General features: G+C 42.0%; 2 protein-coding genes and 1 non-coding gene across 3 annotated transcripts; 1 reads left to right on the top strand and 2 right to left on the bottom strand.

Moving 5' to 3' along the window:
• The first annotated feature begins 253 nt into the window (after positions 1–253).
• Positions 254–11,197, top strand: CFAP276 (cilia and flagella associated protein 276). The gene is made up of 5 exons (XM_060625185.3): positions 254–703; positions 8,861–8,977; positions 9,500–9,615; positions 9,978–10,108; positions 10,551–11,197. Exons 1-5 carry the CDS (start codon positions 368–370, stop codon positions 10,619–10,621), a joined length of 771 nt encoding a protein of 256 aa, XP_060481168.3. The 5' UTR covers positions 254–367; the 3' UTR covers positions 10,622–11,197.
• Positions 11,198–12,090: 893 nt separating this feature from the next.
• Positions 12,091–12,501, bottom strand: LOC132674127 (small Cajal body-specific RNA 2). Its single transcript, XR_009608435.1, has one exon.
• Positions 12,502–13,729: 1,228 nt separating this feature from the next.
• TMEM167B (transmembrane protein 167B) lies at positions 13,730–19,158 on the bottom strand. The gene is made up of 3 exons (XM_060625186.3): positions 19,045–19,158; positions 16,776–16,907; positions 13,730–16,237 (listed from the first exon to the last, which is right to left on the bottom strand). Exons 1-3 carry the CDS (start codon positions 19,052–19,054, stop codon positions 16,155–16,157), a joined length of 225 nt encoding a protein of 74 aa, XP_060481169.1. The 5' UTR covers positions 19,055–19,158; the 3' UTR covers positions 13,730–16,154.
• Positions 19,159–19,659: the final 501 nt, after the last annotated feature.

Genomic DNA, 19,659 nt, shown 5'->3' on the forward strand with positions numbered 1-19,659 from the left:
GACGCCATCTCACCTCCAGAAGTTACAGTTTGGAAGAGTGGCCCCGGTACGTGTTACCTACTGCAGCAGCCTCTTCTAGAGATCTTAACTTTCGTCCCACCAAATTCAGCGGTGCCTTTACAACCGGCTCTGTGAGAAGACTTGAGACTGGCATAAACGGGTTTAAGGAAGGAGTGTTTGTGCAAGACACTTGGGCTCTTCCGTCTCCTGACATCCTCATTCTCTCATTGCTTTGAAAAATCCTTCTGTTAGATGCGAGGTAGAAGGAAATTCCTGGGTCATCTTTTAGGACTTCTTTCCCCAGATGAAGTCTTTTGCAGAAGTCCTGCACGCCAGGAGGCCGGCGTTTTTCAACTAAGCCTCCCGAATGCAAATGCAGGGCTCCCTGGTACACTCGGTGACACTTTCCCTCTGCGTTCCCAGGAGCTTCCTCGCAAGGGGTCTCCCGCGCTGCACCGCCAGGTGGCGCCCTTCTCGAAGGGAACTCACCTCAGTCACAGACGGTGGGGCAGTTGCTCGGCAACCGAAACTGGGCGTTCCAAACAATTGGGACCCGGGATCCTCCGCGTGCGTTGTGTGCGGCTGCGCGGGCCCCCAGTCCTTCACACCAGCGCCTTTTGCCATGCCTTTCACCCGAGACCCTTTCCAGCACCCTACGTTGGATAACGATGACTCCTACTTGGGAAAAGCCCGAGCTTCCAAGGTACTGTGGTTTCTTGCGCAGATTCCCACCAGGGTCGATGGCACTCTTCTTTCTGTTCGCCTAATGGGCAGAGATGGTAACTTAAAGGATTCTGGTGAGGACACTGAGTCAAGTACCGGATAAGTTTGCTTTCTGCCTGCCTCCTTGGCCCCATATTCAGGTCTGCTAACGTTTCAGAGGTGCTTTTGAGGAGAGTAAAGTAGAGCTCTAGCCCAGAGGAACAAGGGGCTCTCGTTGCCCAAAGCAATGCTGTGTAATGTGGCTTAAACAGTCGCAGGTCCCGCCAAACCACCCTTTGCCCCGTTTGGAAAACTGTTCTCTGAAGCGACATGAGATATGGAATGGGAGAGAATCCTCTGGAAGCCACCAGGTCATGCCTTATACATCTGCCTTCACACCATCTCTGTCTTTTGGTTAATACTGGAATGTGTTTGTGTGTGTGTGTGTGTCAGTGATTTGGGAATTTAGATGATCTTTTTTTTTTTTTTTTTCTGGCAGAGGTATTTGGGATGCTTGAAGTGGTGTGAAATACAGTGAATTAAATAGTAATTGTGGCTTAAATAACAGGATCAAAGAGCTTCCTTTGGTTTATTCAACATTTATCATTTACCATATGCCAGGCAATCTGCTCAACACTGAGGATATATAGATGAATTAGATATGGCTCCTGCTCTAGAGGAACTCTGGTAGGAAAGCTGACTGACAACCACAACAGCAAGAATGCCTGCACAATAGCACAGGTGTTATGACAGAGTTATATGTTGTATATCAGGAGAACTGGGAGCTTAAAGGAAAGCTTCCCAGAGCAGGTGAGTTTTCACATCCAAATAGCTGGCCCAGGTGAGGGAGGAGGTGGAATGTGAGTTGGGAAGAAGGAAACAAGAACCAGACGTTCAGAGCAGAGGAGGCAGCGGGTGCCCATACATGGAAAGGAGAGAAAGAGTGGCCTGTTGGGGACCAGAGTCCAGAATGGCTGGAGCATCAATGTGAGATGGAGGAGGGGAGAGAGCAGGAGCCGGAGTGACCTTGTTGGACTGGATGTGCTGTGTACACCATGCTAGTGAGCTAGGATTCCATCCTGGAGGCACCGGGGCATCATATCAGGATTTTAAGCACTACAATGACACAATCAATGGGTGTTTCAGAAAACACAGTGACAGTGGATTGGGTAGAATGGGAGTTAGGACAAGAGGAATCAGCAAGGAGGCAAGAGCCTCAAGAGGCAGCAGTCTCCAGGAGGAATAACGGATCTAAAGCAGGGGATGGCAATATGGTGCAGATGTGAAAAAGATGCAAAGGGCAGGACTGATGAGACTTTGTGGCTGGATATGGATGGGCCCAAAAGAAGGGACAAGTCTAGGATAGCTCCTAGGTGTCCAAGGACTTAATTGATGCCATTACTGAATGAGGGATTCAGGGGAAGCAGGTTTGGGGAGAAAGATGTTCAGATAAGTTATGTAGATGTTGTTTTGTGGTGCCTGTAGGACTCTTAAGTGAACATGAATAGCAGGCAACATGCTTGAGAGTTCTAGGTTGAAGATGTATATCGGGAAATCAAAATAGCCATGTGGTGGTTGAAGCCATAGGAAGGAATGAGCTCATCCAGTGAATGTAAGAATACAAAAAAAAAAACAAAAAAACAAAAAACAAAAAACAAACAAATAAAAACCTTGGAGAATGCACTAAGGGGCAGAGAAAGAGAAAGTAGTGCTGACAAGGGAGCTAAGCAGTTACGACTAAACTCAAGAGGAAAACAAGGAGGAACTGGACCCACAGAGCATGGAGAGAACATTTGAGGGAATCTGAATCATGGTTCCAGAAACTGCAGAGATCAAATAAGATCAGGTCTGGAAAGGATCCTCCAAACCTGGCTAAAGATAAAGATCACTGGTCACTTGCAAGAGCAGCTTCAGTGCTTGCTTGAGAAAGAGGCCAGACTGCAGTGGCTAAAGAGGGGACGGAAATGGGGAGGAAGTGGAGATAGTAAATGTCAACTCTTGAAGTCTAGTTCTGCAGGGGAGGTGATAGAGTGGTAGTGAGACGGTGATAAAGGAACGAGAGAGAAGCTGAGTACAGGGGAGGCTAGGATGGTGCAGGTCTCTCTGAAGCACAAGGCTAGGTTCAGGGGGGAAAAGGTTATTCCTTTTTATTATTATTTTTGAAGTATAGTTGACATACAGTGTTATATTCATTTCAGGTGTACAACATAGCGATTTGACAATTCTTTTCATTACTCAGTGCTCACCACAGTAAGTGTAGTCAACACCTGTCACCGTACAACATTATTACAATATTATTGACTATATTCCCTATGCTGTACTTTTCATTGCTGTGGCTTTTTTGTTTTATAACTGGAAGTTTGTATATCTTAATTTTTTCATCTATTTCACCCCTCTCTCTACCCACCTTCCTTCTGGCAACCTTTAGTGTGTTCCCTGCATTTATGGGTCTATTTCTGCTTTTGTTTTGTTTTGTTTTTCAGGCTCCACATATAAGTGAAATAATATGGTATTTGTCTCTCTTTGTCTGACTTCTTTCACTTAGCAGATACCCAGGCTCCATCCATGTTGCTGAAAACAGAAAGATTTTTCTTTTTTATGACTGAGTAATATGCCGTTGTGGGTGGATGGATGGATGGATGGATGGATAGATAGATAGATAGATAGATGAATGGATAAAGAATAAAGATATAGGGGCACCTGAGTGGCTCAGTCAGTTAGGTGTCCGACTCTTGATTTCGGCTTAGGTCATGATCTTACAGTTGGCAGGATCGAGCCCCATGTTGGGGTCTGTGCTGACAGTGTGGAGCCTGCTTAGCATTTTCTCTCTGCCCCCCTCCACTTGCACTCTCTCTCGCTCTCAAAATAAATAAACATTAAAAAAGAATAAAGATATATAGATATATAGATATCACATTTTCTTTATCCATTCATCTATTGATAGGTGCTTGGATTGCTTCCATGTCTTGGCTATTGTAAATAATGCTGCAGTAAACATAGTCCATATATCTTTTTTAATTAGTGTTTTCGTTTTCTTTGGGTAAGTACCCAGTAGTGGAATTATGGAATTGTATGGTATTTCTATTTTTAATTTTTTCAGGGACCTCCATACTGTTTTCCCCAGTGACTGCACCAATTTACATTCCCATCAACATTGCACAAGGGCTCCCTTTTCTCCACATCCTTGCCGACACTTGTTATTTCTTGTCTTTTTTTTTCTGGTCTTTTTGATACTAGCCATTCTGACTCATGTGAGGTGATACTTTATTATGGTTTTAATTTGCATTTTCCTGATGATTAGTGATGTTGAGCGTCTTTTCGTGTGACTGTTGGCCATCTGTAGGTCCCCTTAGGAAAAATGTCTATTCAGGTCCTCCGCCCACTTTTTAATCAGGTTTTTTTTGTTTTGTTTTGTTTTGTTTTTTGGTGTTGAGTTGTATAAATTCTTTATATATTGTGCATATTAATTATCAGATACATTATTTGCAAATATCTTCTTCCATTCAGTAGGTTGTCTTTTCATTTTGTTGATGGCTTTCTTTGTGAAAAAGCTTTGTATTTTGGTGTACTCCCAATTGTTTATTTTTCTTTTTGTTTCCCTTCCCTGAAGAGACATATCCATAAATATTTTGCTAAGGGTAATGTCCAAGAGATTATTGCATATGTTTTCCCTTAGGAACTTTATGGTTTCAGGTCTCACATTTAGGTCTTTAATCTATTTTCCTTTTGTTTTTGTGTATGATATAAGAAAGGGGCTCAGTTTCATTGTTCTGCATGTAGCTGTCCAGTTTTTTTCCCAGCACCATTTATCAAAAGAACTGTCTTTTCCCCATTGTATATTCTTGCCTCCTTTGTCATAGATTAATTGACCATAAAAGCATGAGTTTATTTGGGGGCTTTCTATCCTATTCCATTGATCTATGTGTCTATTTTTGTGCCAGTACTATATTGGGTTTGTTTTTTTTTTTTAGTTTATTTATTTGTTTTAGTAATCTCTACACCCAGTGTGGGGCTTGAACTCATGACCCTGAGATCAAGAGTTTCATGCTCTTCCAACCAAGCCAGCAAGGCACTTAAAGTACTATATTGTTTTGATTACTATAGTTTTGTACATGTCTTGAAATCTGGGATTGTGGTACCTCCAGCTTCGTTCTTCTTTCTCAAGATTGCTTTGGCTATCCGAGGTCTTTTGTTCCATAAAATTTTAGGATTATTTGTTGTAGTTCTGTGAAAAATGTTATTAGTATTTTGATGGGGATTGCACTGAATCTTTAGTGTGCTCTGGGTAGTATGAACATTTTAACAATATTATTTCTTCCAATCCACGAGCATGGTATATCTTTCCATTTGTGTTGTTTTCAATTTCTTTCATCAATGTCTTAATAATTTTCAGAAAAGAGGTCTTTCACTGCCTTGGTTAAATTTATTCCTAGCTATAATATTATTTTTGGTGCAATTGTAAATGGAATTGTTTTCTTAATTTGTCTTTCTCCCACTTTGTTATTGGTGTATAGAAACAATGGATTTATGTATATTAATTTTGTATTCTGCAACTTTACTGAATTCATTTACTAGTTTCAATAATTTTTTGGTGGACTCTTTAGGATTTTCTATACATAGTATCATGTCACGTGCAAATAGTGACAGTTTTACTTCTTCCTTACCAATTGGGATGCATTTTATTCCTTTTTCTTATCTGATTTCTGTGGCTAAATCTTCTAATACTATGTTGAATAAAAATGGTGAGCACAGACATACTTATTTTGTTCCTGATCTTAGAGGAAAATCTTTGAATTTTTCACCATTAAAATTGATATATACCTTTATGATGTGGAGATACATTCCCTCTATACCTACTTTGTTGAGGTTTTTTTGTCATGAACAGGTGGTGTATTTTGTCAGATGCTTTTTCTGCATCTATTAAGATAATCATATGGTTTTTATCCTTCCTCTTGTTAATGTGATGTAACATATTGATTGATTTGTGAATACTGAGCCCCCTTGCATTGCTGGAATAAATCCCACTTGGTCATGGTGAATGATCCTTTAAATGTATTATTGAATTTGTTTTGCTATATTTTGTTGAAGATTTTTGCATCTATGTTCATCAGGGATATTGGCTTGTATTTTTTTTTTTTTTTCATTTGTAGTGTCTTTGATTTTAGCATCAGGGTAGTGCTGATCTTGTAGAATGAATTTGGAAGTTTTCCTTCCTCTTCCATTTTTTTGGAATAACTTGAGAAGAATGGGCATTAACTCTTCTTTATTTTCCTGAAGTCTTTATTTTTGGGAGAGAGAGAGAAAGAGAGAGAGAGAGGTAGACAGAGAATCCAAATAAGGCTCCTTGCTGTCAGCACAGAGCCCAATGTGGGGCTCAAACTCATAAACTGTGAGATCGTGACCTGAGCCAAAGTCAGATGCTTAACTGACCGAGCCATCCAGGTGCCCCAACTCTTTTTTAAATGTTTGGTAGAATTCACTTGTGAAGCCATCTAGTCCTGCACTTTTGTTTGTTGGGACTTTTAAATTACCATTTCAATTTTGTTACTAGTAATTGGCCTGTTCAAATTTTCTATTTCTTCCTGATGTAGTTTTGGAAGATTCTGCATTTCTAGGAATTTATCCTTTTTTTCTAGATTGCCTAATTTGTTGGCATATAATTTTTCATAATATTCTGTTGTAATTATTTCTGTTTCTGTGATGTTGGTTATTGTTTCTCCTCCTTTGTTTCTGATTTTATCTAAGTCCTCTCTTTTTTTTCTTTTTCTTGATGAGTCTAGCTAAAGGTTTATCAATTTTATGTTTCCCATGGTTCCATTGATCTTTTCGTGTATGTGTGTGTATGTTTTAGTCTGTATTTCATTTATTTTTGCTCTGATCTTAATTTTTCCTTCCTTCTACTAACTTTGTTAGTTCTTTGTTAGGGTTTGTTTGTTCTTCTTTTTCTAGTTTCTTTAGATCGTTTGATTATTTTTCTTGTTTCTTGATGTAGGCCTGTATTGCTATAAACTTCCCTCTTACAACTGCTTTTGCTGAATCCCAAAGACTTCGGACAGACAGCTGTGTTTTCATTTTCTGTTTCTTGATTTCCTGATTTCTTAGTTGACCAATTGGTCATTTAGTAACATGTTGTTTAGCCTCTGTGTGTTTGTGTTTCTTTCAGGGTTTTTTTTTTTTCCCTTCTAATTGATTTCTAGTTTCAGCACTACTGTGGTCGGGAAAGTTGCTTGTTGTGATTTCAGTTTTCTTAAATTTGTTGAGACTACGGCGCCTGGGTGACTCAGTCAGTTAAGCTTCCAACTTCGGCTCAGGTCATGGTCTCACAGTTCATGACTTCAAGCCCCACATCAGGCTCCATGCTGACAGCTCAGAGCCTGGAGCCTGCTTCAGATTCTGTGTCTCCCTCTCTCTCTGCCCCTCCCCTGCTTGCACTCTGTCTCTCTCTTTCTCTCTCAAAAATAAAAAATAAAACATTAAAAAAAATTTTTTTTTAATTTTTTTAATTAAAATTTTTTTTTATTGAGACTTGTTTTGTGGCCTAATATGTGACCCGTCCTGGAGAATGCTCTATGTGCTCTCAAAAAGAATGTGTAATTCTGGTGCTTTGGATGGAATGTCCTGTATATATCTCTTGGGTCCATCTGATCTAATGTGTCATTCAAAAACATCATTTCCTTGTTGGTTTTCTGTCTGGATGATCTATCCATTGATATAAGTGGGGTAAAGTCTCTTAGTGTTATTGTATTACTATCAATTTCTTGCTTTTTTTTTTTTTCAATTTCTTCCTTTATGTCTATTAAGATTTGCTTTATGTATTTAGGTGCTCCTGTGTTTGGTACATAGGTAATTGTAATTGTTATATCCTGTTGTTGGATTGATCCTCTATCACTATGTAATGCCCTTATTTGACTCTTGATACAGTCTTTGTTTTAACGTTTGTTTCGTCTGATATAAGTATTGCTACCTGGCTTTTTTTTCTTCCATTTGAGGGGAATATGTTTTTCCATTCATAAGGGTTATTCTTGAGTAAAAGGGACATCTCTTTCTTTGAGATGGAAGGACACTGGATGTGAGGATGGTATTCATGCTCAACAGTCTTGACTTTCTCAAAGACAGTCTCATCCACTGAATGAGGACATGATGAGACTTCTGTAGCTTTTGAAAAGTGGGAGGAAATCTGCCTATGCTTGCCTCATATATTTGTAGTTTTCTTGTTTCATTTGTCATCTTTTTTGCTGGTGGCACACTGCCTGGAACATAGTATTCAATTAATGTATAACTGACCTGAGTCACACAGCATTTTGCCATATATAGAGGGGAGGAGGATTTCAACATTGGATAGGTTGAATTTGATTTCTACTAGGTTGGAGTTGTACTCACTAGAATTCAGTCATCATTCAAACAGTATTTCATTTTTGAATGCCATGTGTTAGGTTGCTGTTCTAGACACTAGGGATACAATATAGCTTTACATACAATGAAGAAAATCAGTTATGTGCTTTTCACATTCATGCTTATGCGGTTCTATTTAGAAGATTGACTAACCAGTGTACTTTTTCTTTGACATTTCTGCAGTCACAATAACCCTTCCCTGCTGATATTTTTCTCTTCCTGCTTAGACACTGCACTCTTCTGATTCTCCTGTCTCTGATTGCCTTGGTGTCCTTTCTCTTTCCTCTCCACCCACCCCCCCCCCCATTATAATATTATACAGTCATGAGCCCTTTTGGCCACACTCCTTTTGCAGGCTTCAGCTACTACTTCATGCGGACGACCATCAAACCTCTATTACGTGTTCTGAGCTCTCCTCTAACTTGCACACTTCCCATTTTCTACCTGTTGACTGCAATCAGATGTCTTGCCTTTTCTTCAAACTCAGGACATCTAAGCCTGAGCTCATCATCTTATCTCCTCTGCACTCTTTACCCCCTGTCCCACTTCACCCCTTTCCCTGTATTCCTGGCCTACTTCTGCCAGTTCCAAGATTGAAAACTTAGGAGCATCTAAAGTCTGGGAATCTTGCCTCATATTGTTCCTCCCTTGGAAGATATCTGAGGTTCAGTTAAAATAGGATGGAATAAGGAGATGGTGTCACTGAAGCCATCACATCAGCAAGGCCTCCTGTAACCAGGTCCTGTGTGTGGTTTCTCTTTTGCAGAAACTGCCATATAAGAACCCAAATCACCTTGCTCAGCAACAGGAACCCTGGAGTCGGCTCAACTCAACTCCCACAGTCACCTCCATGAGGCGGGAAGTTTATTTTTTTGATCCTGAGGTACCTAGTATTGAAATGCTATTTCTCTTTACATCCGCCTAAGACTCGTGACTATCATTTTTGGAAAGGTAGTCTGTCCTTAACTGCATCACCATCTTTATTTTGTCCCCAATCCAAGATCCTACCAAATCCAAAACCAAATATTGATTTATCTGGCCCCTGGGAAGTTGGAAGGCTTCGGTTTTTTCTCCAGTTGATTATCTGGAGCAAGTTGTTTTCTTACCAGATTTCTCTTCTGATTGTAACCATAAATGAAGTAAGGCCCATTAGGCCCAACTAAAGGACAGTATAATTATTTCCATATCTCCAGTAAGAACTCACCCCTCCTTAGGCCTAACCATGACACAATTCTATATTGACAAGAGTTAAGATGTCTTTGGTGTGTAAGGAGTTGGTGGATCTCAGGCACAAAAACGGTTCACTCTGCTTTTGGGGAGAAGTAGAGCCCAGCAGAACTGACTAGAGTTGGGGTAGAGGTGGCAAGTTAACCCTGGGGGTGGGGGGGATTGACTTCCTCTGTAGATACCAAAGGATGACCTGGATTTCCGCTTAGCAGCCTTGTACAACCACCACACAGGGACATTCAAGAACAAAAATGAGACACTCTTACATCAGGAGACCACCCAGGATACCCATGGGTAAGTGGTGGAGGTGGAGCCTCTCCGTCCTAAGGACAATGCCATCCAGTCAAGTAAGGTAAAGTGTTACCTGAGAAATAACAACGATAACCAAGAGGTACTCATTTGTATACAGATTTCTATATTTTTTACATCTGTATCTGTAATGCAATTTCTATATCTTTATTATCTAAAATGAATAGCGATCCTCCAGGATTGTGCTTATCTGTATAAACAAAAGCTTCAGTTGATTCCACTGAAAAAGATAAAAAGGATCTTTGGCTGCATTATTTCTGAGGCTGCATGCAACTATCTTTCCCTCCTCACCTTTCTCCTTCTGATTGATTTCACTCTCCCCTGTTCTTCCCCATACCATCTTCTAGAATCATCAAGACCCAATTCCCTGGAGAACCTTTACCCCCTCCTCTGCCACCTTCCATCACTTCCCAGGCTAACATCAGACACTGGATCAACCCTAAGAAGGAGTCTATCCACAGCATCCAGGGATCCATAGGTAAGGGTTAGAAGACTGGGGGGCAGATGGGTGGTACAAGAGTTTTTTTTAAATGGACCTAGGAATCAGGGAGTTGAGGTGATTGGCCATTAGAGAACTTAAGGGATAACTTAGGATCTAGGAATAGCAGTGACTAAGTTGACATATATCAGGCTAAACCCGGGGGACATGCTGCCTATAAGCTAGGAAATGAGTTCAATTTTTCAGAGCCTTTAACTCAGCCTTAGGTCTAGGGAACAAAATTTCTAGCAAAGGGCAGAAACCTGGGAATGAAAGACCTCTAGCTATCTCCCATTAGTCCCCTATATGCCAGTTTCCCAGCTGTTACAAGACAGCTTGTTACTGCTCCACAGTACCCAGAAATGTATGGATGATTACAGGTTCCCAGAAAAGGCAAACAATTGAAATTCACAACCTACTCCCTCTTCTCTTTTCTCCACAGTGTCCCCTCATACTGCAGCCACCAATGGAGGCTACTCCCGAAAGAATGATGGTGGCTTCTTCTCTACCTAGTGTTGACAGGCCCCTGGACTAATTAATCATAGTGGAACGTCCTTTCACCCACCTCCATTAAATAGATTTGTGCTGGATGAAGCTTGAAGTGTGTTGCCCAAGGAGTAAAAGTTGACACTTGACTACTCTTAAAATATGGAAGTTTCCCAACTTCTAGAAGCTAGTCCTGTTGGACATATTTGCAATTTGGAGTCATTTTGCTGAGAAGGATTTAGAAGTCATTCCAAACATTGATGTATCCATTCAACATTTCTTGCGAACTTTTATATGTCAGGCACTGAGCTAAGTGTTGAGGAAACAAGAATGGACGTAGCCCATTTTCTTAATGAGCTCACACTGCCATAATTCTGGTAGTTCTATGTGGCATTAATGGTTATGATGAGGTCACACTTAACATACTTCGGACCAAGTGGATTTTGTCATCTACTGGACTCTACCTTGCTATGAGGGCTTCATCTGTCTGGTCCAGGCTCCTTGACATTGCTCATTGTCTGACTCTGCCTGCGGTCTTCTTGCCTGGGAGTCAATTCCCTTCTTTGTCAATTTGTGCCGTGAAATACAGGCAGTTCTTCTAAACATGGTTCAATAATCTGGTGCTTGGGCTTGAGGGGACCTAAAAACCGATGCATTAATGTGGTTTCTAAAATTACAAGTCACTCAGGAGGACCTGCTGTTAAATTGGGCAAGAAATGGCAGACCTTTTAGAATACTGTAGGGTAACCTTCCATTTCTAAGTTTGGACAGCATGTGCATTATTGAATAATGCAGATATGAAAGGACTTCTTCCTGTTACTTAGGTACACATGGCCCTTAAATCCCACCAATCTATCACAGCCCCTCTTCCACAGTTACTCCACCTATTCAGATAGTATCTGCTGCCAAGTGACAATATGAAGTTTCAGTTCTCGTTATTTATAATGGCTGAAAGCCGCAGAGATGGTGACTCTCCAGATAATCATCTCATGCAGGTTATTTGATACTGAAATATTTAAAAATTTATTACTGTGACCCATACATCAAGGTTTTTAAAAATACAGACTCGTTGACCTCCCTAATAAATCTAATTCAGTAAATCTGGGGCGGGTCCCTGTAATCTGAATATTTACAAGCTCTCCAAGTTCTCTTACGGATACTCACACACGCGATATACACACACGCGCGCGCACACATATAGGCGTGCATATATACATAGAGCCTTTAGCGACAGACGCTGTAGTGTGCCTCTAGATCAGCGGGCACCAGTGTTGGTACCATACAAACGGTCATCACAAGTCGGGACTAAAGGAAAAAAGGGAGGGGTGCTAAAGAAAAACACTGAAGCGGCAAACACGACTTCGTGCCCTTCCAGCTCCAGGGGGCGGAGCGATGGCTCCTTCACCCGCGCCTTCCCCACCCGTCAGCGCCCCCGCCGCCGCCTATTGTAAACGGTTAGCCCCAATGCCACGGGTGGCCGTGCCCCAGGGCCGGGCTCAGATCAGAATCGCCTCGATAATCAGTGGCCCGGGACTAGCCCGGCCTCGTCTATCTGATCAATTCATCATTTCTGAGCGCCGGGCCCCGTAAGACCGGCTCCGGGACCGCAGCGTCGCCGCCGCCAAAGGGGCCTCGCTGCACAGCGCCCCAGAGGAGGGGGTTTCGCAGGAGGGGAGCTTTTCATATCGGGTTGGCCCCGCGGGGCAAGGGTCACAACCCGATCAAATAAGATCAAGGTGTAGGCGGGGGAGAGTGGCTCAGGGACGGGCGCACACACTCGCCTTGCACGCCCCACGCGCACACTCACAGTCGCGCATCCATTCACACTCAGGCCATACGCGCCTTCCATTCAACACCAAAGCACCACACAAACCACCTCGCCCTAGGCCGCTCTCCCTCCGGAAAGAGAACGGAAGGCCGCATCCTCTTTTAAATCCCTCCGCCCCTCCCCCACCTCGGAGGATTCTGGGAGGAACCACTGAGCATAGGCCCTCGTGACGGTATGCGTTTTGCTGCCCTCGCGTGGCTCGGAGGGGAACCCAGGTCCGAGGGAAAGGCTGGACAAAACCCGGCAATCCTAAATCGTGCTTGTCTTTTGGTCTTTGTGCAGTAGCATATTTATATCCATATCTCTAGTTTTTCTTTGGTCTTTGACCCAAGTTCTGGATATAAGATGATTCAGTCTCAGATTTATAGGTGGCTACTTTCCCATGGAGAAGGCAAATCCCGGTCATTAACCAGTATCAGGTTCTGCAGGAGTTCCTCCCCCAAGAGAGAAGGAAAACATCATTTTACCAAAGGGAAGGGTGAGAATAGGTTACTTAAATCCAAGGGCTTGGTAGTCATGATAATTGTGAGATGAGTAAAAGTAGGAAGGCATATCCCTATCCTCATTCACAAGAGCCCTCTTGCTACCTGGAACTTGGTTCTGTGGCAGTCATATTGCTGAACCTTCATTAACTTGCATGTCTGTTAAAGCATGTCTAACTTTCCAATTCCAGAATAAGTAGTGAAAAAAAAAGTAGTGATTATATAATTAGTATTAGCTCCTTTCATATCAAGGAACACAATTTTAATGTCTCAGTTACCTTCTCTTTTTTCAGTGAAAAAGGTATGCATGAGGGTAAACCAGAAAAATATTAATTTATAATTTGTAACTGTACCAATCCCACCGTGCACTTATAAACAAATAGGGGGAAAGTATCCATTTATGTGCCAGAATCCCATTGGCTCAAGGATTGCCTAGGTTCATAGCTGGTTAACCTGATAACCTCATTTGAATGAAGGAGTTTATGACTGGTAATGGCAGGTGATACTTGTATTTTAATAGTAGTGGTAGACAAAATGTTTTGAGGAGTGCTATTTACCTTATTTAATACACCTCAACACTTATTCATGTATATATGCTGATATATTTGAATGCTGATGCATGTATGAGCTCCCTCAAAGGAGAAAACCACACGCTCATAAATTATGAACTATATCGTATATTTGGTGACCATCACACTAGGTTAACAGGAATGATGGTATTCACTATGATGTAAACTAAAAAGGTATATATACCACGGGCAGAACCCAGCAGAGTATTGAACAAAGTTCAATGAATTCATGTGACAAATAAAATGGACAAAAACAGTAGGGAAAGGAATTTTATTTTCAAGGATTTGTGCAGACAGTGGTGAATAAAAAATTGTATTTCAACTATAAAAGGCTGACTTCATTCCACCCTGGCATTCAGGGTTTATGGTGATGCCAGTTTGAATCTGAGGCAATATTGCTATCCCCATTCTCCTACCCCTAAGACTTCCTTAGGGGAATAACGTCCTACAATTTTCAGTCAAAAAATATATGACACACCAACCAAAGTAATGAATTAAACAGGTTTCTGCTTATCTGCTTACATAAACACAAGAAATGAAATAAGCTGTGTTATTTGTTTCTTGCTGCAAATTACCTTAATTCTGTACACTTTTTGGTACATTCTCATATGAAAACACCTCAAAATATAACAATTTAGGGCAAGATGACCCGCCCAGGAGGCTGTAAAAATTGGGTTTGAACTAGAACTGTGAAATGAGTTTAAAATGGAAGCAGCTCTATTCACCAAGCTTAGAGACATTAGCCCTGTTGGAAAACAAGTCATTAAAGCTACAGAATAACAAGTGCAAAACATGCTGAACCTGTATTTCCAGGGGGTGGCACTCCTGCTGGCCAACAGGTCCCAAACTCACACCTACAAGGTGTAACTCTTCCTTTCTGTTCCAATAGATTTCCTTTCCCTCGTGTGAAAGATCCTCAGGAGGGACACTGGAAACCATACTAATCAGTGAAATGTACCCTCTGGGCCAATTCCTGAAGAGAAAAAAGCACAACTCTTGAGAGGATGAGATGTGTAGTGTTTACTTGGTGACCTGCTACACCTCTAGAAACCCTCAAAGCACTAAACTGCCTGTTTTGAAACCTAAACTTCCTAGCAGCTTTTCTTTGGGGATAAGACAAAAGACAATTTCCTGCCACACAGAGGTCAACTACAGCCAACTTGTCCACAATCACGTTTTACTGTATGGGTGATTCAATTGGCTCCTATGTCTATGCCTGCTTTTTACAATAATGTAATTTTAGACCAACTCTTTTTCATTCTTTTTAATGGAGAAGTCATCCCTTCAAATGTTGAGTCATCTAAAATGATTTGCGCAAGAGTTACCACACTCCATGGGAAAGCCCATCAATCTCCCTTGCAAACATCTGTTTTCCTTTATTCTCAAAAACACCCTCATTTCAATCATGGATTCTGTGAACTATCCAAACATGCCTATGCATATCAGCAACTTCTCTCTCTCACTTGAATTTATCATGTTCTTGTAACACAGAATTTCCAAGGGATAGCTAAAAAGTACTGCAATATGAGGCAACCTAAGAGTTGCCCAAGAAAAACAAGTAATCAATTAAAAACTGCCATTATAAGCCAGACTTAAACACAGAATAAGACTGTGGATAAGTCTTGGATAACGTGACATAACGTGGATAATCCAATAAGTCTTGGATAACGTGACAAAACGTCCATCTAACATCACAATAAATTCTTATACTAGATGACTTTACTAGTGTATGAATTATATACTAGATTTCTTTTACCCTCACTGCAAATATATTAAAAATTATTTCTTCAATACTTTCTCTTTCCCCTAGCGATGGCATTTAAAACTGAGTGACACTATTCAGCACTCAGTAATCTAAAATATATAAAAAGCCTTTAGGAAAATTGCAACACTAGATTCATTTTCCATCTACCATTTGATGGGGTGAAGTCTCCTTTGGGGGATACTGGTGAACAGAACATTTTTCCTTATCTAAGTTACTGCTTTCTGGTCTCATCACAGATAAATCTTACACAGGCCCAGATTTTCTTGGCAAACTCTTAAGCTGCCAGCACACAGCACAACTATATCATCTGTTCTCTTTTTGCAATGAGGACCATGCCTCTCTCTTACGTTCCCATATGAGTATATGAAAGATAAATTTCCAAAGTCAAAAATTTTCTTGGCATTGTTTAACTCCTCTTTCTCCCACCCACCCACCCACCCCGTTCCCATCAATTTGCCAAATGCAAATCAAACAGTGAAAAAGAAAAGTCAAGTCTTGAAAATTCTCTCTCCTTCCAAGAGGTGTGAACACAGCCTATGTCCTTCCCTAATGAGTCTCAGTTTGAAAAGCTCCTGATGAGGGACTGAAGAACAAAATAGGTGACAGGTTTTTATGCAGGAGGTATATGTAATCTTATCACCGTGGAGTGTAATTTATCTGGACATTATATGCTCTCTGCTGAGGACTGATTCACACACAGGTCAAAGGAAGTTGGCTTCCTCGAGTCCCCTGAAGCATAAATAATGTTTGTAACCATGAGGAATTTTCCCCACATATGGTAGGAGCAGATGCTGTGGTGTCATCTTGGGGACTTTGATGATTTTAGCTGAGCTTTCTCACGTTGGACCCAGGCCCCGGACAGGTTCTTCACCCTCATCCTCTTGGTTGGCAGCTGATGAGATGGATGCATTGGAATTCATTTTACAAACAGGACGTAAAAGGCCATTACAACACAGGCGATTGCCACAGCAGCATGCAGCCTGGTTCCAATCACAGCGGCTAGCAGACAAAAGCAAAAAGAGAAAAGAAATCAAACCCGCCCTTCATGTAAGTCCTCAATTTCAAGGTGATGCTCTGAAATCTCTAGTTACACGAAGAGATCTATCAAGGTTTTCAAGAGCCCACCCAGGAATGCATTTAAATACTATCCTTAAGCTATAGGTTCTAGGTGGATATACTGTTTGTTTATATTTTGCTCTATTTTGAAAAGAGATTTAGATAGGTAGGATTTATCTATAATAAAAAATAAAAAAGCCTCTGAGTTAATGAAATCAAAACTTAAAAGAGACTCCAATATATTCTTCCCAGAAATTCAGAAAAACTTTTCACTGGGAAAATATTCCAACAATTCCAGTCCAGTCTAAAATTCTTTATCTATTTTTACTCCGTGGGGAATATTAAAATTACCTTGATGCTAAAATAAACAATTATGTAAATGTGGAACCAAATACAATGCCAGCCTATCCCCACCCCCACTTTGTAGCACCTCACTGTCCAGAGATGGCAATCTCCATTCACTGTCTAGCTACGATCTTACCTTTGTAAAACACACCCCAAACTCCCTTCTTCTCTGATAGCAGCCAGGTTTTGAGACGAGGTACTTTCTTGAAGTAAGCACAGGTGCAAACAAAGAGCAAACCAAACACCAGGATCCCATCCAAGGAGTACACTGTTACAGAAACAAAACAACAACAACAAAACCTTTGATGCTAATCTAGTTTGGGACAGGTGATAGGTGATCCCACTTGAGAACTCAAGAACAGAGTGTGATATAATATCAAGACGATAAACACAACTGACAATGCCAACCCTTGATAAGAGGGAGCCCAAATCCTGGGACTAACAAGGTTACTTTATAGTTCCTCAAACTGCTTGTAGACAACCCCCGTACAAATATTTCACTGCACCCTCTCCTCCCCTTTCAAGAACTACGAGTGCTGAGAAAAGGGTATCAGTTTTACGTGGAATCAACCTCCTAGGAATGGCCAGTAGTGGTAACAGGTTGAGAGAGGCATAAGAATCCTTGGAGCCTGAGCTAACCAAAGTACACATGTTCTTATGATCAATCACTCATGTGATAAAGGAGAGCCAGATGTTTAGCCAAGTCTCCCCAATCTGCATTTGTTGGTGAAGAATATGTTAAAGCAAAAAGTAAAGCTTAATGGAAATAGCAAGAGTTAGAATTCAGGGGTGCCTGGATGGCTGTCGGTTAAGCGTCCGATGTCAGCTCAGGTCTTGATCTCACAGTTTGTGGGATCAAGCCCCGTGTCAGGCTCTGTGCTAAGCCCCGCGTTGGGCTCTGTGCTGACAGCTCAGAGCCTGGAGTTGGCTTCGGATTCTGGGTCTCCCTCTCTCTGCTCCTTCCCTGCTTGTGCTCTGTCTCTCAAAAATAAACGTTAAAAAAAAATTTTTTTTTTTAGATTTCATAAAACTACAATTATCCTATGCTCATTTCACACCTCAGGCATAGTACTCTACTTACAAACCAAATTGCTGGTAGAATAACAACAGACTCTTGTAAAAAAAAAAAAAGTATCTGAGGTTTCAACATAGTGAAACAATTGTGGGAATAAAGCTTTCAACAATTAGTTCTATTTCTTACATATATAAAACAAGTTATTTCTTGTACATGTAAGCACAATGAGGCACCTAAAAAAAATAATCAGATAACAAAAGGAGGGAAGGTTAAAAATTACTCAGTAATTATTCTGTATCAAACTGCTATTCTATTTCCTGGTCCAGATGATGTCTTCCTCCAGGTGATGTAACTTCTGGTACTGTGCTTAGTAACCTCATACCTATGACTTACCCAGGAAGCTCCAAAAGGATATTTTACACAGTATCTGCCAGTTCTAGACCACTCTATCTCCCTCCAGTAAAACTACCTCACAGCCAGGTGTCGTACGAGAAAGGGTCCAATAAGTCAACACATACACTAAGTTCTTATGAAGACTGATACCTTAGTGTGTTCTTTTACTCTCACAAGTTCTTGCAGACAATGCCAAAATTCACAAGGAGGTGAAATTTGAGTCACCACTGCCAGGCTTACAGAAAATGTACTTTTGAGAAATACTTTCCTGTACCCCTCAAATCATACCAAGAGGCCTTCTCTTCTTTCCTGTAAAGTTGACTCTAAAGACCATAAAATCCCTGCTTCCTGCCCTTCCCTGGAATTCCGGAAATCATCTCTATCAAGTGTATGAAGACGTTTGGAAAACTAGTTTGGATAAACAGGGCTGCAACTGCCACATCGTTTAGAAGAGGCAGTGTCTAAATCCAACCCTTGCAACACTAGCCAGGGTCTCCAGATGGGATCACCCAGGCAGGACTTTAGACATAACTTTCTGGAGAACTTTTTTTTTTTTTCCAATGGTCTATATTTGCATCCAAAAAATGTGAGACTTGACATCCTCTGTGATTTCTTGGTCCTCCCAACAAGCCTACGTAGGGGGCTGGGAGGAGGATCCTCTCCTTTTCCTGGTGCTAAAGCAATAGTTCAACCGGGACTGGCCTGCCCAAGAGTCTTGCAATGGCCAAAACGAACTTCTAAGAAGGAGAAAGAGAAAGTACGGGGTAGAGACCGAGGACCCGGGGTGTGGGCACATGAGACATATGTATTTCTAGATGCGCATGGGACGGGGGAACCTGCGGAAAGACTTGGGGGATGAGCGATAGGGGCAGCAAAAGGCCATGGTGGGGCTGGGCTGGGAGGGGGCGGGGAGAATGGCCACGTCAGTCCGGGTCCCGCCCGTCACGTTTCCCCTCGTCCTTTACTCCCATTCTCCACTCTGGGCACTGGCTCTCACCGTTCGTCATGGCGGCTGGGCCCGGGCCTGGTTAGGGGGTCCGGGATCGGCTGAAGGTGGTAGCCGCGAAGACTGGGGAACCCAGCTCCGTGTTGACACTTCCCGGTCGGGGCCGCGGCGACGGGTACGAGGCGTAGTACGCAGGCGCAAGGGCAGACAGGCGAGCGCCGAACGCAATCAGGAGTGGCTAGCTGATTCCCAAGCTACGGGACTTGTGTGGGTAGTGGCACTTGCTTGCCAACGCGAGCGTGAGTGCCATCCGGGAGGCTTCCTAAGTGGCCATGGTAACCAACTTTCCTTGGTGTCCTGGCAGCAGTAGTGCTGGGGGCGTAACCTGACCTTTCGCGTCAGTGTAGTTGGAAAGGTAAAGCTTGCAGCTTTGCACTTTATTTTGCGCTGTGGCAGCTGGTGTGTGCGTGTGTGTGTGTGTGTGTGTGTGTGTGTGTGTGTGTGTGTGCGCGCGCGCGCGCCAGCAGCAGCCTTCCTGTGATGGGGAGGTCTCGGTCCCGCGCTTCCAGTTAAGAGAACCCTGACAGCGGAGGTCATGAGGCGGTCCCTGCGGTCTCCAGGAAGGACTTCTTTTGCTTCGCGGCTCCTTTCTTCTTTTCTTTCTTT

This window comes from Panthera onca, chromosome C1 (genome assembly GCF_046562875.1).
Source record: "Panthera onca isolate mPanOnc1 chromosome C1, mPanOnc1 haplotype 2, whole genome shotgun sequence".
NCBI classification, from domain to species: domain Eukaryota; kingdom Metazoa; phylum Chordata; class Mammalia; order Carnivora; family Felidae; genus Panthera; species Panthera onca.